Consider the following 17,628-nt stretch of genomic DNA (forward strand, 5'->3'; position numbering starts at 1 on the left):
CAAACTTCTCAAAACACTGGCTAAAACATAGCAATAAAACAGTAAACCACAAGCCATCAGCTTAAAGTTTAAGCCACTTCTTATACAAAGTGTTATACAAAGGTCTGTTTTAAAAGTCACTTCGTATCTGTTAAAGTTAAACGTGCTTTGCTCCAAATAATTCAAATTTCGTCTCATTCTCTTGAAGTGCTCACGCTTAACATACCTTGCACAATCCTTTCTTAGCTTTACTTCACATTCTGCAGACTTCTGTATATTCTAGTTAGGGCAATGGGAGAGCAAAGGACTGGAGGAACTGGACTTAAGTGTGAGACAGTAGTGGAAGAAAAAGGGGAATAAAACCCAACCTAAAAACAGAAGCTGGGTACCCAAGGTTGGGTGAAAAGAAAATATATATAGGTCTATGTGTAAATATTGAAAGTATAATTTATTAGAAGCGCTATGTAAAATTTAAAATTCTTTAAAAGCATTAAAATGGCACAATGGCATATCCTGAGGTTGATTACTGTAACCACATACTGTAACCGCGTTTCGGCCTATGGGGCCTTCATCAGTGGTTAATTAAAACCCTTTCTTAAGCCTGCACACATACACAGAAATACAATAATGAATACAAATACAAACAGTTAAAACCCAACCAGGCATGTGTATATGTTGTAATTGACCTGCACACAGAATATATGAGAGACTTATACTAACCAGTATTACAACAAGAACCTATTATACCAGATGTTAGAGTAATTGGGAATAGAAATTACAACATATACACATGCCTAGTTGGATTTTAACTGTTTGTATTTGTATTCATTATTGTATTTCTGTATATGTGTGCAGGCTTAAGAAAGGGTTTTAATTAACCACTGATGAAGACCCCATAAGCCGAAACGCTTTTGGTATGTGGTTACAGTCATCAACCTCAGGATATGCCATTGGGCCATTTTAATGCTTTTAAAGAATTTTAAATTTTACATAGCGCTTCTAATAAATTATACTTTCAATATTTACACATAGACCTATATATATTTTCTTTTCACCCAACCTTGGGTACCCAGCTTAAGTGTGAGGCTCCATCCAGATGGCAGATGGCCAAGCTCATAGATAAGCACAGCTGGGGCCTTTTTGTGTAGACTGATCATGTATCTTCCCCTTTGCAGACTGCATGGTTCACGCCAGTTTTGCAGTTGCTTACGTATAGTTTACGGGTAGTTTGGACTGACGGGGACAGAAAAGGGACCAACCCTACAGTGTCCTTCCAGGTAGTGGGTGGTGAGGGCTGATGTTCTATTCTCCATCACTGTCACTTGATTGGGAAGGGTGAATAACTGCAGGACAGAAGAGGCCCATTTAGATGCTGCAACCTGGGTGTTCTCAAGGGATGCTGTTGGTGAGCGCTGATACTTTTCCTATTTCCTCCCCATGCAGCGTCTTATTCTCTGAAAGAGCGGGATCAGCGGAGGCACCAGGCCATGTGGCGTGTCTCACCAGACTTGAAGATGCTGAAGAGGTTGAAAAGTCAGATGGCCGAGGTCCGCAGTAAAATGTCAGACGTGAAGAACCAGCTGTCGGAGGTCCGGAGCAGCAACTCCACGTCTTCCGACGGGCAGCCCACCTACTTCTCCGGTGACCAGGGGGCCTTGGCTGCGTGTGGGGCGGAGAGCTACAGCAAGCTGCAAGAGCTTGCACGGGAGGTGCTGATGAAGTCATTGCTCTCAGGCTACTGCGTACAGAACTGTAAGTGGGGGTGGGCTTAGCTGTCACTTCTGGAGGAGGGGAACTGTCTAGCTGCCTGAGAATAGAAGCACTCAGCCTTTTAATAGCTTAGACCTGAACGCGTCTCTCCACAGATGAAGTGCTGAAAGAATCAGTAGCACGGAGAAACCATGTGCTGCTTTGGAATTGAGTAAAATTCACTCTGCAGAGTTAGTGGTAGCATGTTCAGTAAGAGCTATTTTTAAAACAAATATACATGAAGGCCTCCAAGTCCAGCTTGCCAGGGCAGATTGGGGAGCTCAGACAGTCTTCTCATCCAGTGTCAAATTTACCATTGACATAGTGTGAACTTTAATCTGTTTTTTACCAAATTGGTGCTCTTAGAATTAGCTTTCTGACATAACACACCCCTTCAGCCTGGGAAGCCTCTCCTGGGTTCTTACAGGAGATATGATGCCAGGCTTCCTGGGAGGAGAGGATCAGAACATGCCTTGATCCTCTCCCCCCCCCCCCCGCCAAAGTGTATCCCCTGGGTCCTGATTCAAGCAGCTCCCACTGCAGGAAGATTGGGTGACTGGTGCTAGCTGTTCCTGCTGCAGGAGCCTGCTCTGAGCCAGCCCCCAGTAGTGGAAAGTGAGGTGTTGCCCACTCTTTTGCCTGGAGGGACTGGTCACCTCAGGCTAGGGGGAGGGGGTGTGGGGCTGGTTCATGCACTGATTCCCACTAGAGTTAAGCCAGCCTCTGGTGCTCACCCAGCACTTCAAGCCACTCTCCCATGAGAAAACCAAGGCTCCTATTACAGCTGGGCTTGAAGCAGTGCTGGTTTTGCTTTCAGCTGCAAGAAGGGGAAAATGTGATGGGAGTGAGCAGTGGCACTGCTCTGGCGCTCCTCCCATATCATCCCTGTCAGCTTGCCCCAAGTTCCTCCTTGCTCCATCTGAACAGCAGCTTCCCAGCTGTGCAGGTGCTGAGCTGCTGATCAGCCGTGGGTGATCAGGACAAAAACTCCATGGCCAGCCTGGCTACTTACCAGAGGAGCACAGAGGAGTAGAATTCTGAGCTGGTGATGAGAGGACTCCTGTGTGACCCGGGTGGGAGCTGGGCAAGAGCTGGGCAAGAGCTGCCAATAGCAATTGGTGGATAAGGTCCATGTTGGAGTGGGGCCACCAGCGCTCCCACCATATGTCTGAATTCTCAGGTATGGAAAGAGAGATGTGATGGAGGGATCTATCACTGCCTTTCTTTTTTCCTTGTACTGCATTTCTCTGCCTTTCACTTTCCCTCTTCCTTTTCTCCTGTCGTCTTTCTCATTCTGGTTGGAGGTCATCTTGAAACTCGCGGGTATTACCATCAAGAGCCCAGGATAGGCAGGACCAAAAAATCTTTATTCTACTTCCTGCCGCCTGGGCGGGAACTTCCAGTTTCCGTCCTGCCTTGATCAGGGTAGCAGCTTCGTTCTTGAACTCCGACTCGTTTTCAAAGACTTTTCCTTCGTGTGTACTCCATTCGTTTTAACCTTTGTCTAGTTTTCAGTGAGTCTGTTTTCCTTCCCTCACCTCCTTTACCGTTCGTCGGCTTTAGCCGCAAACGTCCCCTTCCCCCGCTACTTGCGATTTCCCCCTCCTCCCGCTCCCCACTTCGCCCCGTTGGGCAAGATGGCGGGCGCTAAGAGAGACTCTGACTCAGACCTCCTGTCTGAGGGGGTCCATGACTCAGCCCTCGTCGCTTCGACAGGGCAATGTCACAGAGAGCATTCTAACAGCCGCGGCGGCGACGCCGTGAAAGGCGCGGAACGGCCGACCGCCCCCAAAGAGGCGCGCTCTGTTGAGCCGCCTCAAAATGGTGCGAATCACAGCGAGAGGAGAGAGACTGCAGTGACAGCCACTCCAGCTAGGTGCGCCTTAGAAGAAAGCTCTCAACTCATTCCGAAGTCTCCACCAGGGGTAATGTAATGCGTACCGAGGCAGAGACTTCTCTAACTCGGCGGGAAATTGTGGATTTGTTTAACGGGGTGTTTGGATACACAGGCTCAAATGATGATGGCCCTCAAGGAATCCTTTCCCCTCTCATGCAGGGCACGGGTTCAGATCCTGCTCTAATCACCTCACAACGCTCCCATCAGGGACAAGGAGACCAATCTAATCCGCAGTGGTGCACTAAAGCTGCACTCAAGGCCCCTTCCCCCACTCTCAATCCCTTCAAGCCCTGGAGGATACCTCTTCAGTGGCCCCACATTTAGAAGGCAGAGGAAAAAGGGGATTGATTCCGATGAGGACACTCTCATTCTCCTTAAAGAACAACATCCCCGTCTATCTTCAGCGGAGGATTTTCAGGGACTCTTAAGCAAGGCTCTGGTAGCCCTAGACCTCAATGAGAATCCAAACCCTGTAGCCGACTCCATTCCTAAACCCAGGAAAAAGGGAGCCAAAGAGTTCTTCCCAAGTACCAAACCTCACATCTGGGAGATCCCATTCCCAGAATTTTTTGAAACCCAGGTACAAGCTGAATTTGACAAACCCTTGGCCAATAGACAGTCCCCTACCAATACAAGAGACTGTACACCATGGTTCCACAGGCCATGTCTCTTTCAACTTCCCCTGATTGACGCCCCGGTAGCGGCAGTTCACTCACCTGATTTACCATCTGAAGATGGAATGAGGTCAGTTAGAGACCCACTAGATAGGAAAGCGGAGATTCTTTCCAAAAAGGTTCATGAGGCTTCCGCCCTGGCAATACAAGCCTCGGCAGCAGCCTCCGTTATGACCAGAGCCTCCATCGTGTGGCTCAGGTAAATTATTCAGCTCTGTGCAGGAGAAAATCGTTAGATTGCGGAAGACCTTAAGAGACTTCTGAAGGCATCCGCATTCATGGCAGACGCATCTCTTGATGCCATGTCCCTCACAGCTCAATTCCAACATTGCTATCGGAGGAGCACTATGGGTTCGTCCCTGGCAAATGAACTCAAAAACCGAAACACTGCCCATGTCATACCCCTACACTGGGGAAGACTCTTCGGGGAAAGACTAGATAAAATCCTTGTGGAGAACAAGGATAAGAAAAAGGTTCTTCCAATATCCTACAACAAGGAGGGAAGACAGTCCTCTGCCTACTCCAGTTTCAGAACTTTCCACTCTCTGGCCCCCTTCAGGCCAGAACAATGCAGGGGTTCCTGGAATAATAATAATAAGGGCTCCTTTCGCAGAAGGGGAAACAAATTTTATCGTTTCCCCCAGGGGCAACATCAATTTTTGGGCAACAATGGAGACAAGTTCTCCAAAGCCCCTAAACAGTGACGCCAAGTCACAGCCAGTGGGGGGGGGGGAAGACCCCTACGATTCCGCCACAAGTGGGAAAGGTCTTACACAGATGCATGGGTTTCTCAGGTGTTATCAACGGTTTATCTCATAGAATTCACGTCTCTCCCAAGAGACAAATTTGTGAACTCCCCAAAATCTCTCCGCAGGGACAAAGCATCAACGAACCCTGAACGCCATATCCCACCTACATCAAATTCAAGCCGTAGAACTAGTTCCTCACCCCGAAATCGGCAACGGGGTATATTCCATCTTCTCTACAGTCCCCAAGAAAGATGGGGACTGGAGGGCTATCTTGGACCTGAATCATCTAAACAAAGGGTCAGATACAGGAAATTCCATATGGAGACCCTCCGTTCCACTATGGAAGCCCTACAGGAGGGCCAGGTCCTAACCTCCTTGGACCTGAAGAAGGCATACCTTCACGTCTCTATTCCCCCTTCCACAGGAGGTTCTCAGATTTTGCTATGCCAAGAGACACTACCAATTCAGGGCCCTTCCCTTCTGTCTGGCTTCTGCTCCCCACTTCCTCACCAAAATACTTGTGATGCTGGTGGCGTTACTCCGACAGGAGTGAATTACAATATTCCCACATCTAGACGACCACGGGTCTCTTGTCAATCTAGAAAAGAATCTACTGAGGCCAACACAGAGATTAGAACACCTGGGGGTCATCATAGACACTCACAGGAACCTGATATGTCTTCCACAGGACAAGATCATCAAAATCCATTCCATGACTCAGTCAGTAATCAGCTTCAGCCACGGCAGGATCATATTCCTTGCCAAATTGCTGGGGAAGACGGTAGCCTGTCTCACCTCAGTCCCGTGGGCCAGGTTCCACTCGAGACCGCTCCAGGGAATCCTACAACCCTATCAGGATTTGATCACACACAGCGGGGTCAAGTCCTTCCCCCTACCCCGGAATCGTGCCAATCCCTCCTGTGGTGGTACCAAAACAGCAATCTCAACAGAGGGGTACATTTCGTCATAGGGGTCCAAATACAGGTATACACAGACACCAGTCTAGAGGGTTGGGGAGCTACCTGCCAGGACCAAATGGCTCAGGGCCAGTGGTCTCTAAGGGAAAGAGATTACACATAAGCATACTACAACTAAGAGCCACTCAACTGCCTCTACAGCACTTTAGGAGCCTCCTACGTCGCAGACACATTCTGATCCACACGGACAATGTGTCCGCGAAAACGTACCTTAACAAACGGGAGGGGTCAAAGTCTCCCAGGCTCCATCAGGAAGCCGAGATCATTCTCTCCTGGGCAGAAATGTATCTTCTGTCCCTTTCAACGGAACATGTCAGGGGTGTTATCAATCTCCAGGCCGACTGGCTGAGCCGTCAGGTTCTGGACGAAGGGAAATGGTCTCTCAACTGGATAGTTTTCAATCAGATCGCGGAGAGATTCGGCCAGCCCAAGGTGTACCTGTTTGCCTCGGCGAGCATTCACCTTCTCCCGCGATTCTTTACGCGTTATTTCCACCAAGAGGCAGAGAACATGGATGCCCTCCTGTCCCCATGGCCGAAGGAACTACTGTTCACCTTTCCGCCCATTCCCATTCTACCAAGGGTAATAAGATCAGGAAGGAGGATGCAAACGTCATTCTCATTGCTCCTTGTTGGCCGAGAAGACCCAGGTTTCCCAGCCTGAAGGAGTTATCCGTCCAGATCCCAGACCTGCTTCATCAGGGTCCCTTATTTCACCCAGAACCCCAATGGCTTCACTTAACCACCTGGAAAATGAAAAGAAGTCCCTCTCAGAGGAGGGATACAGCAAGGTGGTGGTTGCTAACATGATAGAAGCGAGGAGACTTTCCACTAGAAGGATTTTTAACACGTCCTGGAGAGTCTTTGTTCTGTGGTGTAGGCGCAAGCACATCGATCCACTGTTACCAGGGATTCCCAAGATCCTAGAGTTCTTCCATTATGGAGTTGAACAGGGTCTCAAGGCTTCCACATTGCGCAGACAGGGGGCAGCCATACCCGCCGTTCTTACGGTCTTCGAAGGTTTTCCCTCCTTCCAGGCATCCCCACATTCTGACATTTCTAAAGGGAGTGGTTCAAATGAAGCCTCCAGTAGTCCATCGCTTCCCCACGTGGTGCCTCAATGCGGTTCCCACAGCATTGATGCGCACTCCCTTTGATCCCATTAAGGGTATTCCCTAAGGATGCTGAGGATGAAAACCACCTTCCTCATAGCAGTGTCTTCAGCCTGGCGTATCTCCGAGCTTAGGGCGCTCTCAGCGCATGAAGGACTCTATCTTTCACAGTGACAAGGTGGTCCTCAGACCGGACCCCACCTTCATGCCAAAGGTGAATTCCATCTTTCACCGTTCACAGAGGATTCTTTTGCCGTCATTCTGCCCCCAATCCGGTTCATCCCAGGAAAAAAGAGTGGCATCATTTAGACGTGAGACGACTACTCAAGGTTTACCTTAGTCGTACAGAACCTAACAGACATTCAGATGCCTTATTTATCTCATTAACCAATCCATCTAAAGGTCAGAAAATGTCTAACGCCGCCATCAGTTGCATGGTGAGACAGTACATTACTGAGGCGTATAAGGCCAGTAAGATGCCTCCTCCTGCCGGCATCACCGCACATTTGGTACACAGTGCAGCCGCCTAGGCGACCTTTGATAGGCACTCCTCCTCAGACGAGATACGTAGGGCGGCCACTTGGTCTACGGCATCTACATTCATAAAACATTACAAGATTGATGCCAGGGGCTCTGCTGATGCAGCCTTCGGTAGAAGGGTCCTGCAGCACGTCTTGGATACACCATAGTCCCACCCGGTCAAACAGCTCTTGGATATCCCGCGAGTTTCAAGATGACCTCCAACCAGAATGAGAACGGAGCCTTGTTTACTCACCGTGAAGGCTCCTTCTGTTCTGGATTGGAGTTCATCTTGCCCGCCCAAAATCATAAGGGTATCAAGTTATCCAAGACTTAGCTCCTATTGTTCATTGCAGTACCTAAGGGGTGTTGTTGCCTAATATTAGAGGCATAATAAAGAGTGGTCTTTATGTTCACCATCTTACCTGAATCAAGTATATTCTACTTACCTGTTTTTTTCCCCCCAGTATGTTAGTGTTTATAGGAGTTCATGTTCTTTGTTTATAAGGTACACTGTTGTTGCCTGGTTGGCCTTTTGTACTTACCTGTCTCCTTAGCTCGGCGAGTCCGTAAACTGGAAGTTCCCGCCCAGACGGCAGGAAGTAGAATAAAGATTTTTTGGTCCTGCCTACCCTGGGCTCTTGATGGTAATACCCGCGAGTTTCAAGATGACCTCCAATCCAGAACAGAAGGAGCCTTCACGGTGAGTAAACAAGGCTCCGTTTTCCCCTTCCCACCAAGTGCTCCTCTCTCCTTCAGCCTTGATTTTTTCCCCTTCTTTCTTTCTTCACCTCTTCTTCTTTCCTTCTCATACCCTGCATCTTTCCTTCCATACAGATTCTGTCTTTTTGGAAGAAAGAGGTGGGTCCCTCTTACTTAACATATGCCGGTGCTTTGGATGTAGGAAGCAGCTTCTGTTGCAGAGAAACAACTTTTACAGTGTTTTTCTCTGTCAATTCTAGCCTTCCACAAGTGAGTGCAGTGCATCAGACATGGCCAAGAGGCTGGCCCTCCCCTTGGGGAGAGCTGGTCTCTCTCCTCTGAGGACCTTACCAGATGTGTGACGGGAATTCCATGTTTGGAGCTCCTGGCATATTTTTAAAAGCTCTTTTCGAGGTATACAGTGGCCCAATTGAGACTGGAACCATGGCTCATGGGGAGCTGAAACCTCCCTCCCTCCCATTCTGCTTTTCCAACCTGAAATGCCGCGGGGTGGGGCATGGATGTAGTCAAGTGTCAGTCTGGCCCCAGTAAGCCCTTTGAGTTGTGCACCTCTGGTGGAGACTAAAGCTGTGTAACTCGTGACCCACCCAGCCGAGCTGTTCTGAGAACCCCTCTGTTGTGTCCCATTGGGTGCTTGACAGCCTTTCCCTTTTTTGCCATTCTGGGTAGATGGGAAAGTTGAGTTTATCAAGCCGCATTTATCTTGGTGAGTCACAAGACAAGCAGTTTCTTAAATGAGGCAGCTGCTCTTTGAAGTACGATGGACCAGAATTGGAATAATAAGTACTTGAATTTAGTGTGGCAGGCATAGTTGGAGGAGCTTGGCTTGGACCCTGAGAAACTTCAGGAGTGTCAAGAACAGACTGTCTTGAAGTGAGACTTTATGAGGACTCCCCTAAGATGGGTGTGTGTGTGTGTCCATATGCATGTGAGCTGTCCTGTTGAAAATTCTTCCTACAAAATGTGGTCATTGTTACTCTTCAAGTCAAAATGAGAACTCTCCCTTTTCTTAAGAAAAAGCAATTAAGGGGCATGTGTTTGTGTTGCAGCTACACACAAGAAAAGCCATTCGCCCAAAGGTGGTCGCAGTGGGGCAGCAGGCAGCTTGTCCCTGCGAAGAGCCATGGACTGTGGGGATGGGAATCTTCGCTCCAAGGGAGACTGCCAGAGTGCCTCTGAAGGTATTCACGGAAGCAGGCCGTCCTGCAGATTTTTTTTCATGTCTTTGGGCCAGACAGCTCTTCTGTAAACTTTCTTAATATGGAAAGTTGCCGGACTTCTTGCATATGAAATCAAAGTTGCCATCTCTCACCCCCCCAATTATTTTGTGAGTCCTTTCTGCCAAGCTCACCATTGTGATGAAGAGGGCATTCTGCTGCATGGGTGATTCCTTCCCTTTCTGTTGCTGGAGGAGGAAGACAGGCTGCTCTTCCCACTTGCTGTTCAGTCAAAGCTATGCTGATCAGCTGAATCGTAAAGCCCAGCTTCTCTGTTTTGGTCCTGCCTGTTCTGTCCCAAAGCTGTCTTCACTTTTTCTCCTCAGATCTTCCTTTCTTTTTTCCTGACTGGAGCCCCTAGGAAGTGCAACTTGCAATACAAAACTTAACATGGGTGTTCTCTGCCTGTCCCATGACATCTTCGGTCTAACCTGCTTAGCATGTCATCTCCTCATCCTACCACGATTTCTGTGGTCTGCCTTACTGGAGAGGCCACTCAGCAAGCTAGCCCAACAGCCGGTGTAATTGGCTCCCAGATGCGGGAAGATGTGTCTGCTGGAGTAAGCAGCTGGAAGAAGGTGCAGACAGAGGCACTGGCCAGACCCAGCAGCCTTTCAACATATGCACACCTAGACGTGTGATATAAACCCCACATATATCCAGTACTGGTTTACCAGTTTCATTTGTACACATGAACGCATGAAGCTGCCTTACACTGAATCAGACCCTTGGTCCATCAAAAGCAGTATTGGCTACTCAGACCGGCAGCGGCTCTCCAGGGTCTCAGGCAGAGGTCTTTCACATCACCTTAAAAGTCAGGGGATATAAAAATCGCATCAGCTACCAAATCTATGATATTTAAAACCTGAATCCAGTGGCTGGAAGGAATTTTGCAAGTTCTAACTCTCTCCCACTAAACTCTGCAGTTTTAGACTTAAGGTACACAATGCAGCCATGTACCTTGCAGATTCTAGCTTAGGTGCAGTTAAGTTCACCAGAACTATGGCAACTAATGTTGAGGCCAGGTTCTTGTCAGAAAACAGTTTGTTAGAGGTCCCTTCAAAATGGCTTTTTAGGAGCAGTCACTTCAACCTGGGGTGCGTCTGAACTTGGTGTCTTGTCAGCCAGAAAGGAGCTGCTCTGCATGTTCTTCCAAGTCCAAGCAGTTGTCAGGATAAACCTTCCCTCGTTTCAAAAGCCACCTTCCTCTTTTCAGAGCTGACACTGCCATCCATCTCCCCACATCCAAGGGAAAAGAAAAGGCATAAGCCGAGTGTCAGTAGATCTCTGTATCTGCTGCTCTTCCACATCTCAGTCAGAAGGTTTCCTCTTGTTGGTGGATGAGTGTTGTCCAGCCCTGCCGGGGGTACTTTCACTACAAAACCGCTGATGGGAGAACAGTCATAAGTAAAATGAATAATTAGGGCAGCCTAAATAGCCCAGACTGTCCTGAGCATGTCAGATCTTGGAAGCTAAGCAGGGTTGGCCATGGTCAGTACTTGGTTGAGAGACCACCAAGGAAGATTTGGGGCTGCTATGCAGAGGAAGGCATTGGCAAAGCCACCTTTGCTCATCTCTTGCCTTAAAAACCCCATGAGGTAGGAACTTCATGGGTTGCCATAAGTCGGTTATGACTTGATGGCTTGTTCTTGTTCTCCTTTTTCGTTTCTTCTTTTCTTCTCCTCCTCCTCTTCTCCTTCTCCTCTTCTACTTCTTCTTAATAACAACAACAACAACAACAACAATAAGCATGGTCCTGCCTGATGGGCTAATGTAGAGAGATGCCTGGCTTCCATCCATCTGCTGAAGAGAAACTTTCACACTAAGTTCCAGTTGAGTCAGGAGGCAGGGCCTGCGTTTAGGTTCCTGACCCCACTGGTGGTAGGCACCTTCCTCTAGCTTGCCTTTGCATTTGCTTTTCTCCATGGTAGTGTCTTGACTAAGATGTTGTTAACCTTGAAGGCAAATCCAGATGTATGTTTTAAAAGGGGGGCACATTGACCATTGCTGTAGAGAGCAAAGTGTTGCCCTTCAAGCCAAGTGGGCTGACCCGTGCATGGGCTGCTTTTTGAATAGTCCTCTTTATCTGAAAACACTCCCGATAAGAGCCTTGTTGGATCAGGTGAAGGCCCTTCAGGTATGGCGACCTGTTTCCGGTGTCTGGGACTGGGGTGGAGGGTGATGAATGTGGAGGCTCCGTGTGGTCACTTCGGCCAATAGTCCTTCATCGAGCTAATGTAACAGAATGACATCCCTGCTCCAGACAGCTCCTGGAGCCCACGGACTGCTTGCCATAGTGTTGAAAAACCACCCTTACAGCTTGGGCAGCCCCAGAAGACCGGACCAGAACCAACGGGTTAAAATTAAATCAAAAGAGTTTCCGGCTAAACATTAGGAAGAACTTTCTAACAGTTAGAGCGGTTCCTCTGTGGAACAGGCTTCCTTGGGAGGTGGTGGGCTCTCCTTCCCTGGAGGTTTTTAAGCAGAGGCTAGATATCCATCTGTCAGCAATGCTGATTCTGTAAACTTAGGCAGATCATGAGAGGGAGGGCAGGAAGGTTTGCAACAGTGTTTGGCTCTCATGGCCCTTCCTTGCATGCCCAGGGTAGTGCCGATCGCCACTTTGGGGTCAGGAAGCAATTTTCCTTCAGGCCAAATTGGCCAGGGATCCTGGAGGGTTTTTGGTTTTTTTGCTATCTTCTGGTCGTGGAGTAGGGGTCACTGTGTGTGTGTGTGGGAGGTAGTTGTGAATTTCCTGCATTGTGCAGGAGGTTGGACTAGATGACCCGGGTGATCCCTTCCAACTCTGATTCTATGGCAGACCTGCCTCTCTCTTGCTGTAGGTTGCCTCGGGAACATGAAGCCCAGCAGCAGGCGCAGTTCCCCCCGGTGCCTGACTAGCAGCTGTGCCTCAGAGGCATTGATGAAGCCTGAAGACAGGCATTGTGAAGCCTCTGATTCTGACGCCAGTGCTTCCGGTTCAAATGGCGTAACGCCTGTGGAAAAAGCAAGGAAAATCATAGCACTGGGGTAAGTTGGCAGTGAGTCATTTTTGATAGCTTGAAGGGGGAAGGCTGTGGTCAAGTCTCACCTTCATTCGCTTGCCCATCAAGTCATCAGTAGCCACTCTGTTTTCTTTCCTTGCTTTTCATTCTTGGCAGCCCTCAATTATGTTGCTATCTCCACAACTTTGTCGCTGCGCATTACTGTAGCCAGCAGTTCTGCCAAAGGATTTTTTGAGACTGTTGCTAGTTGCATCAGTTTGAAGAAATATCCCAAAATGCAATGCCATGCAATGCCACTTATGGGGACCCAGGAAAATAACAGAAAATAATGAGTGAGTGTCTGCTTTCTCCAGAACTCTGCATCAGCTTGGAAAAAGGAAAAGGCTGGGTGGGAGAGAGGAAGAGCTGGGTCAAGCCCTTAACCAAGGGCTTCTTAATGCCAGGCAGCCTTGAATAGATGAGGTGCAGCAAGTGTCCAGTTGCCCCTTAGCTTTCTGGGAAGGAGGAAGAAAAAAGCCCCTCCCTTCAGTTGAAACTGTAAAAAACAACAGCTGATCACATCTTTTGCACTGATTGAAACACCCCCAAGTCCCATAAAAGGCCAAGATCAAGAGGAAGAATGAGGTAGTCTTTTTTTTTTTTTTTTTACAGAACTAGAAATAATTTTTTTGCATTTTCTGGTGGCTGAAATTTCTGCATATGGGAGTTTAAAAGTGTGCTGGGTGATAAGTAATGTATATTTTCTTGCTTTGTCTGCAGACATTGTTTGTTTTGGCCCCGAGCAGTGAGGTAGTTCAGTGTAACGAGGGAAATGGTTCGAGTGAATCCACTTTCTAGGCTTTGCAACGTCAGGGTTAAGTAGTGATTGCCAGGGGTCCTGATTTGACACTTGGATGGAATAATCTCTCTCCCCTCCCCCTTAAAGGCCCAATTCAAATAGATGCCGTCTGGAAGGAACTGAGTCAGCTGACTTGGAAAACAACACTGAACCTGGAGAGCTGCAGCCTGGGATTTCTGAAGGAGCTTTGGCAGGCCCAGAAGAAGGTAAGCCCAAGGCCAGTCTGCTAGAGAAGGGCTCAGAAAACAAACCTGCACATGGGCATCCTGAATCCTGAGTCCCAGAGTATTCAGGTCCAGGGCCTTGACGATCTGGCACCTTGTTATTTATCTAGATCACCACAAAGCTAAGAGGGCCATCAGTGCAGATGCAGCCTTTAGTTGGACTTCTGTCTTTGTCATTCAAGGCACATCTTGCCAGTTTTAAAAGCTCTGCTGTACTGTACGGCTGTACCTGAAGCTTTTTGGCAGTGCTTGTAATTAAAACAGGGTGGAGAGCGAAGGACTTAATCACTTAATTCCATCTAGACATTAGGAAGAATTTTCTAACAGCGGTTCCTCAGTGGGCTTCCTTGGGAGATGGTGAGCTCTCCTTTCCTGGAGGTTTTTAAGAAGAGGCTAGATGGCCATTGTGTCAGCAATGCTGATTCTATGACCTCATGCAGATCATGAGAGGGAGGGCATCTTGGCCATCTTCTGGGCATGGAGTAGGGGTCACTGGGGGTGTGGGGGGGAGGTAGTTGTGAATTTTCTGCATTGTGCAGGGGGTTGGACTAGATGACTCTGGTGGTCCCTTCCAACTCCATGATTCTATGAATCTATTCTGATTCTACTTCAGTTCAGTAATGCACCTTGGCCCATAGCTCATGCTTTGCATCTGGAAGATCCCCAATTCAGCCCGACATCCTCAGTTTAGGTTATATTGACGGTAGTATCAGGTTGGGGAGAGCCTGAGATGTTGGAGAGTCACGTCTGCCACCAGTCAGCATGCGTAACACTAAACTGGTTGCATCAAGTTTCTGAGGCTGGTTATGTGGATGAATCTTTTCTAAGAAGCACTAGTCAGTGCCATGCATAGATTCTAACATGTGTACCTCTTGAGAGCTGGGAGCAAATTGTGGCTTAGCCATGAATTTGGGAAGTGCCCCCACCCCCAATCTCTCACTTGGGAAGAATGGTCCTCATTACAGAGAAACAGGCTGAGCATAGATTGAGTAAAGGGCTGGCTGGTGTCCTGAGGCTAATACATCCTCACAACTTTACCCAGCATGGCTTAAAGTTGGCTTAGCAGTGATGGAATTTCTGCTTCCCCTTACAAGAAGCCACATTCAGGTGTTTCAGAACAAGGGTGGATCCCCTTCCGGGGGCCTAGAGTTGACTATTAATTCAGGCAGGTTTTTTTCCTTTTAATCTTCTTGCAGAACTTTGCCTTCCACCTCTGCAACAACATTTGAATTTCAGTATGTGACGAATTGCTGTTTGGAGCGGGTGTAGAAAAGCCAGCCTCCATCGTTATCTGCAGCGGGCAGCCCTGTGTGGGTGTTACAGGAGGGGTCTCTGCCATCGGCTGAAAATTCCCTCTGAGTCATTATGCTTCAAGCATCATTAGCTCTAGCAGCTTAGTTGCTGTAGGAGGAAGGAGGGATATACTTAATTTTAAAGAAGTTGTAGAAAACCCTTGGAGACAAAGATTGCTGCTTTATTTCCTTCTGGATAAAGAAACTAGAAGTAACAAAACCATTTCAGTGTGGCTTTTTGTAGCCACAGAGAATTGGTGGTTCTCTGCTCAGTAAGCAAGGACAAAGGAACTGGGAGTCTGGTAATCAGCAAGCTGCTGTGTGCAGGAGAATCCTCACTTTTAGGGTATTGCGAGATGAGGAGAATCCTCCTTAAAGGGGATGCTTGACAGAAGCCCTCCTGAGTTCTTCTGTGACTGCAAAATGCTTTTCAGTTTCTGTAACAAAAACAGTTCCAAGCGTGACTGGGAATATTGTCTGGATCAGCAGGGCTCTGCTTGGAGGCGATGGTCATTGTAAATCTGCTCAAAGGCTGTAATGGGAAATAAGCAAAATAGGACATTTTCTACTCAGTAGTTGGAGCAGGACATCCAGAGAAGGGTGATTCCTCCCATCCACCAATGGAAATGTCTATCTTCAGCTTTATTAATACCATAGATGAAAGGCCATGTCCCAGGTAAAACAGCTGTGTGAACTCCAAAAATGCAACTCAACAGTGTAATGCAGAATAAGTTAAGTCTAAACCCTTTGGTTTTACTATAATTGGCATAAAATTAGTGGGTGGTATCCTGGGAGAGGGCCTTCTCGGTCATGGCACCAAAACTCTGGAACTCTCTTCCCAGGGTGATTTGTCTGTCCCCTTCTGTTGCTGTCTTCCACCAGTGGGTGAAGACTTCTTTGTTTCATTTGCCATTCCTTCAGTGATCCCTCCCTCCTGACCATGTTTTAATTGTTGATCTTGTCTTTGGATGTATTTTAGCTGTGTTTTTAATTGTTTTAATGATGCGTGTGTGTGTGTTTTGTGGAGTGGTTTTAAAATGGCTTTAAGATGTGATATTTATTATTTATGTTTTAATTTGTTAGCTGCCTCGATTGCCGTGGAAGGGAAAAAGGAGGGATATACATTTTTATACATAAATAAATAATAAATAAAAGGAGGTCAGAAAAAAAAACCCATGAACCTGAAAAGTAACTAGCTTGGCTAAAGGAGGGGGAGCCCCCCAAATCCTCATTATTGGGTCTAATGCAGACAAGCCATAAGCATTCAAGCATTTGCACACACAGTTTCCCCCTCCCCCAGCAGATCACTTGGAGAGGACTTGGTCAATCAGGGTACTTAGAAGCTGTGGGAAGATTTCAAGTACTAGTTGCTATATCAGGAGAGAGAGATTACCAAAAGTAGGGAAAGGTGTGGGAGGGGGGAAGGGTTGCACTAACAGGAAGAAAGAAGGCCATATCACAAGAGGCAGAAGGGATTAAGGCTCTGAGGGGAACTCAAATGTTGGATAGAAAAGGGAAAGGGGCAATGGTACTCTGGCTGCCAATGTGCTTTGGAGCAGGCAGGTAAAAACTGTGTGCAGAATACCTCCTGTGACCAGACACGGGAGGTGTCTTTAAGGCTTGTTGTCTCTTGTTGACTCTGTTCTCCTGTCTGTAGCTGGGCTTTGCCCGAAGCACATCCTTCACCTCCTGCCAGGCATGAGCAGCGACAGCGACATTGAATGTGACACGGAGAACGAGGAGCAGGAGGAGGTGGAAGCTGCCAGCACCTCCTCGGATGTCTTCAACCAGGCTTTCCGGGCCCCGTCTGCCAGTGAAGGTAGGAAGGCTCCTTTGTAGGCAGTCCCACACCTGGGCTGGTTTCTCTCTGTACTGCTTCTTGTGCTCCTTATTTCCTCACCTCTAGGGCAGTTCCTCATCATCACAGTTTACACCTATGGATTTCTGTGCATTGGGTGGACTGTTTAAAATTGATCTCATGAGACCTAGCAGCCCAGGGCTTCTTTGACCAAGGGCCTCTTTGACCAAGGTTCCTCAAGCAAGACTTGTTATCACAAGGAAACACATAGGCCAGTATGGTTATCGCCCTCTCTTCTTCCACCAGAATGGCCACATTAGCTATAAATTCTTGAAGAGTAGTGGAGTCTCACGTCATCTTCCAGACTAGCACATTGTTCTTGCATAAGCTTGCCTGGTCTAGAGGCCAAGTGGATTCTAGTCCACCAAGGCTTGTGCTAGAATAAAACCATGTTCATCATGAAGGTGCTGCAAAATTCTTGCTACTATTACTTGTGCAGCATGAATTGCCACAGCAGCACTGTGTGGGGGGAGGGTGGCCGCTTCTTGCTTTATCATGTAGGAATGCATGCATACACAAATAATAGGGATTCCGGGAACTGAGTAGATGAGTAGCCAACACTCTGCAAAGCATTGCTATACGTTGGGGGTTTATTTTCCCCTTCACCACTTTTGGAGGCGCCAGCGTGATTGAAGTTATCTCCAATTGAAAGTCAGCCTCTGCTGCTTTGTATTTTTAAAGAAGTCTCTTTCACTGTGTTGCTTTCTCGTATTTGCTTGTATTTCAGCCTTAGAGCTGTGTTCTGTTTTTCCTGAGGGCGATGAAGTGGGCTCTGATGACCTTCCCTTTGCCACTGGAAAAGACTGCACAAGGTAA

General features: G+C 47.8%; 1 protein-coding gene across 1 annotated transcript in view; it reads left to right on the forward strand.

The window, feature by feature from the left end:
* Positions 1-17,628, forward strand: part of TRIM37 (tripartite motif containing 37) — a 55,886-nt gene extending 38,258 nt beyond the window's left edge. Inside the window, exons 19-24 of the mRNA XM_056865502.1 lie at positions 1,423-1,731; positions 9,428-9,559; positions 12,439-12,625; positions 13,541-13,644; positions 16,612-16,773; positions 17,540-17,628. Coding sequence (XP_056721480.1) covers positions 1,423-1,731; positions 9,428-9,559; positions 12,439-12,625; positions 13,541-13,644; positions 16,612-16,773; positions 17,540-17,628 — 983 coding nt within the window. The remainder of the gene's footprint in view (positions 1-1,422; positions 1,732-9,427; positions 9,560-12,438; positions 12,626-13,540; positions 13,645-16,611; positions 16,774-17,539) is intronic.

This window comes from Euleptes europaea, chromosome 19 (genome assembly GCF_029931775.1).
Source record: "Euleptes europaea isolate rEulEur1 chromosome 19, rEulEur1.hap1, whole genome shotgun sequence".
NCBI classification, from domain to species: Eukaryota; Metazoa; Chordata; class Lepidosauria; order Squamata; family Sphaerodactylidae; genus Euleptes; species Euleptes europaea.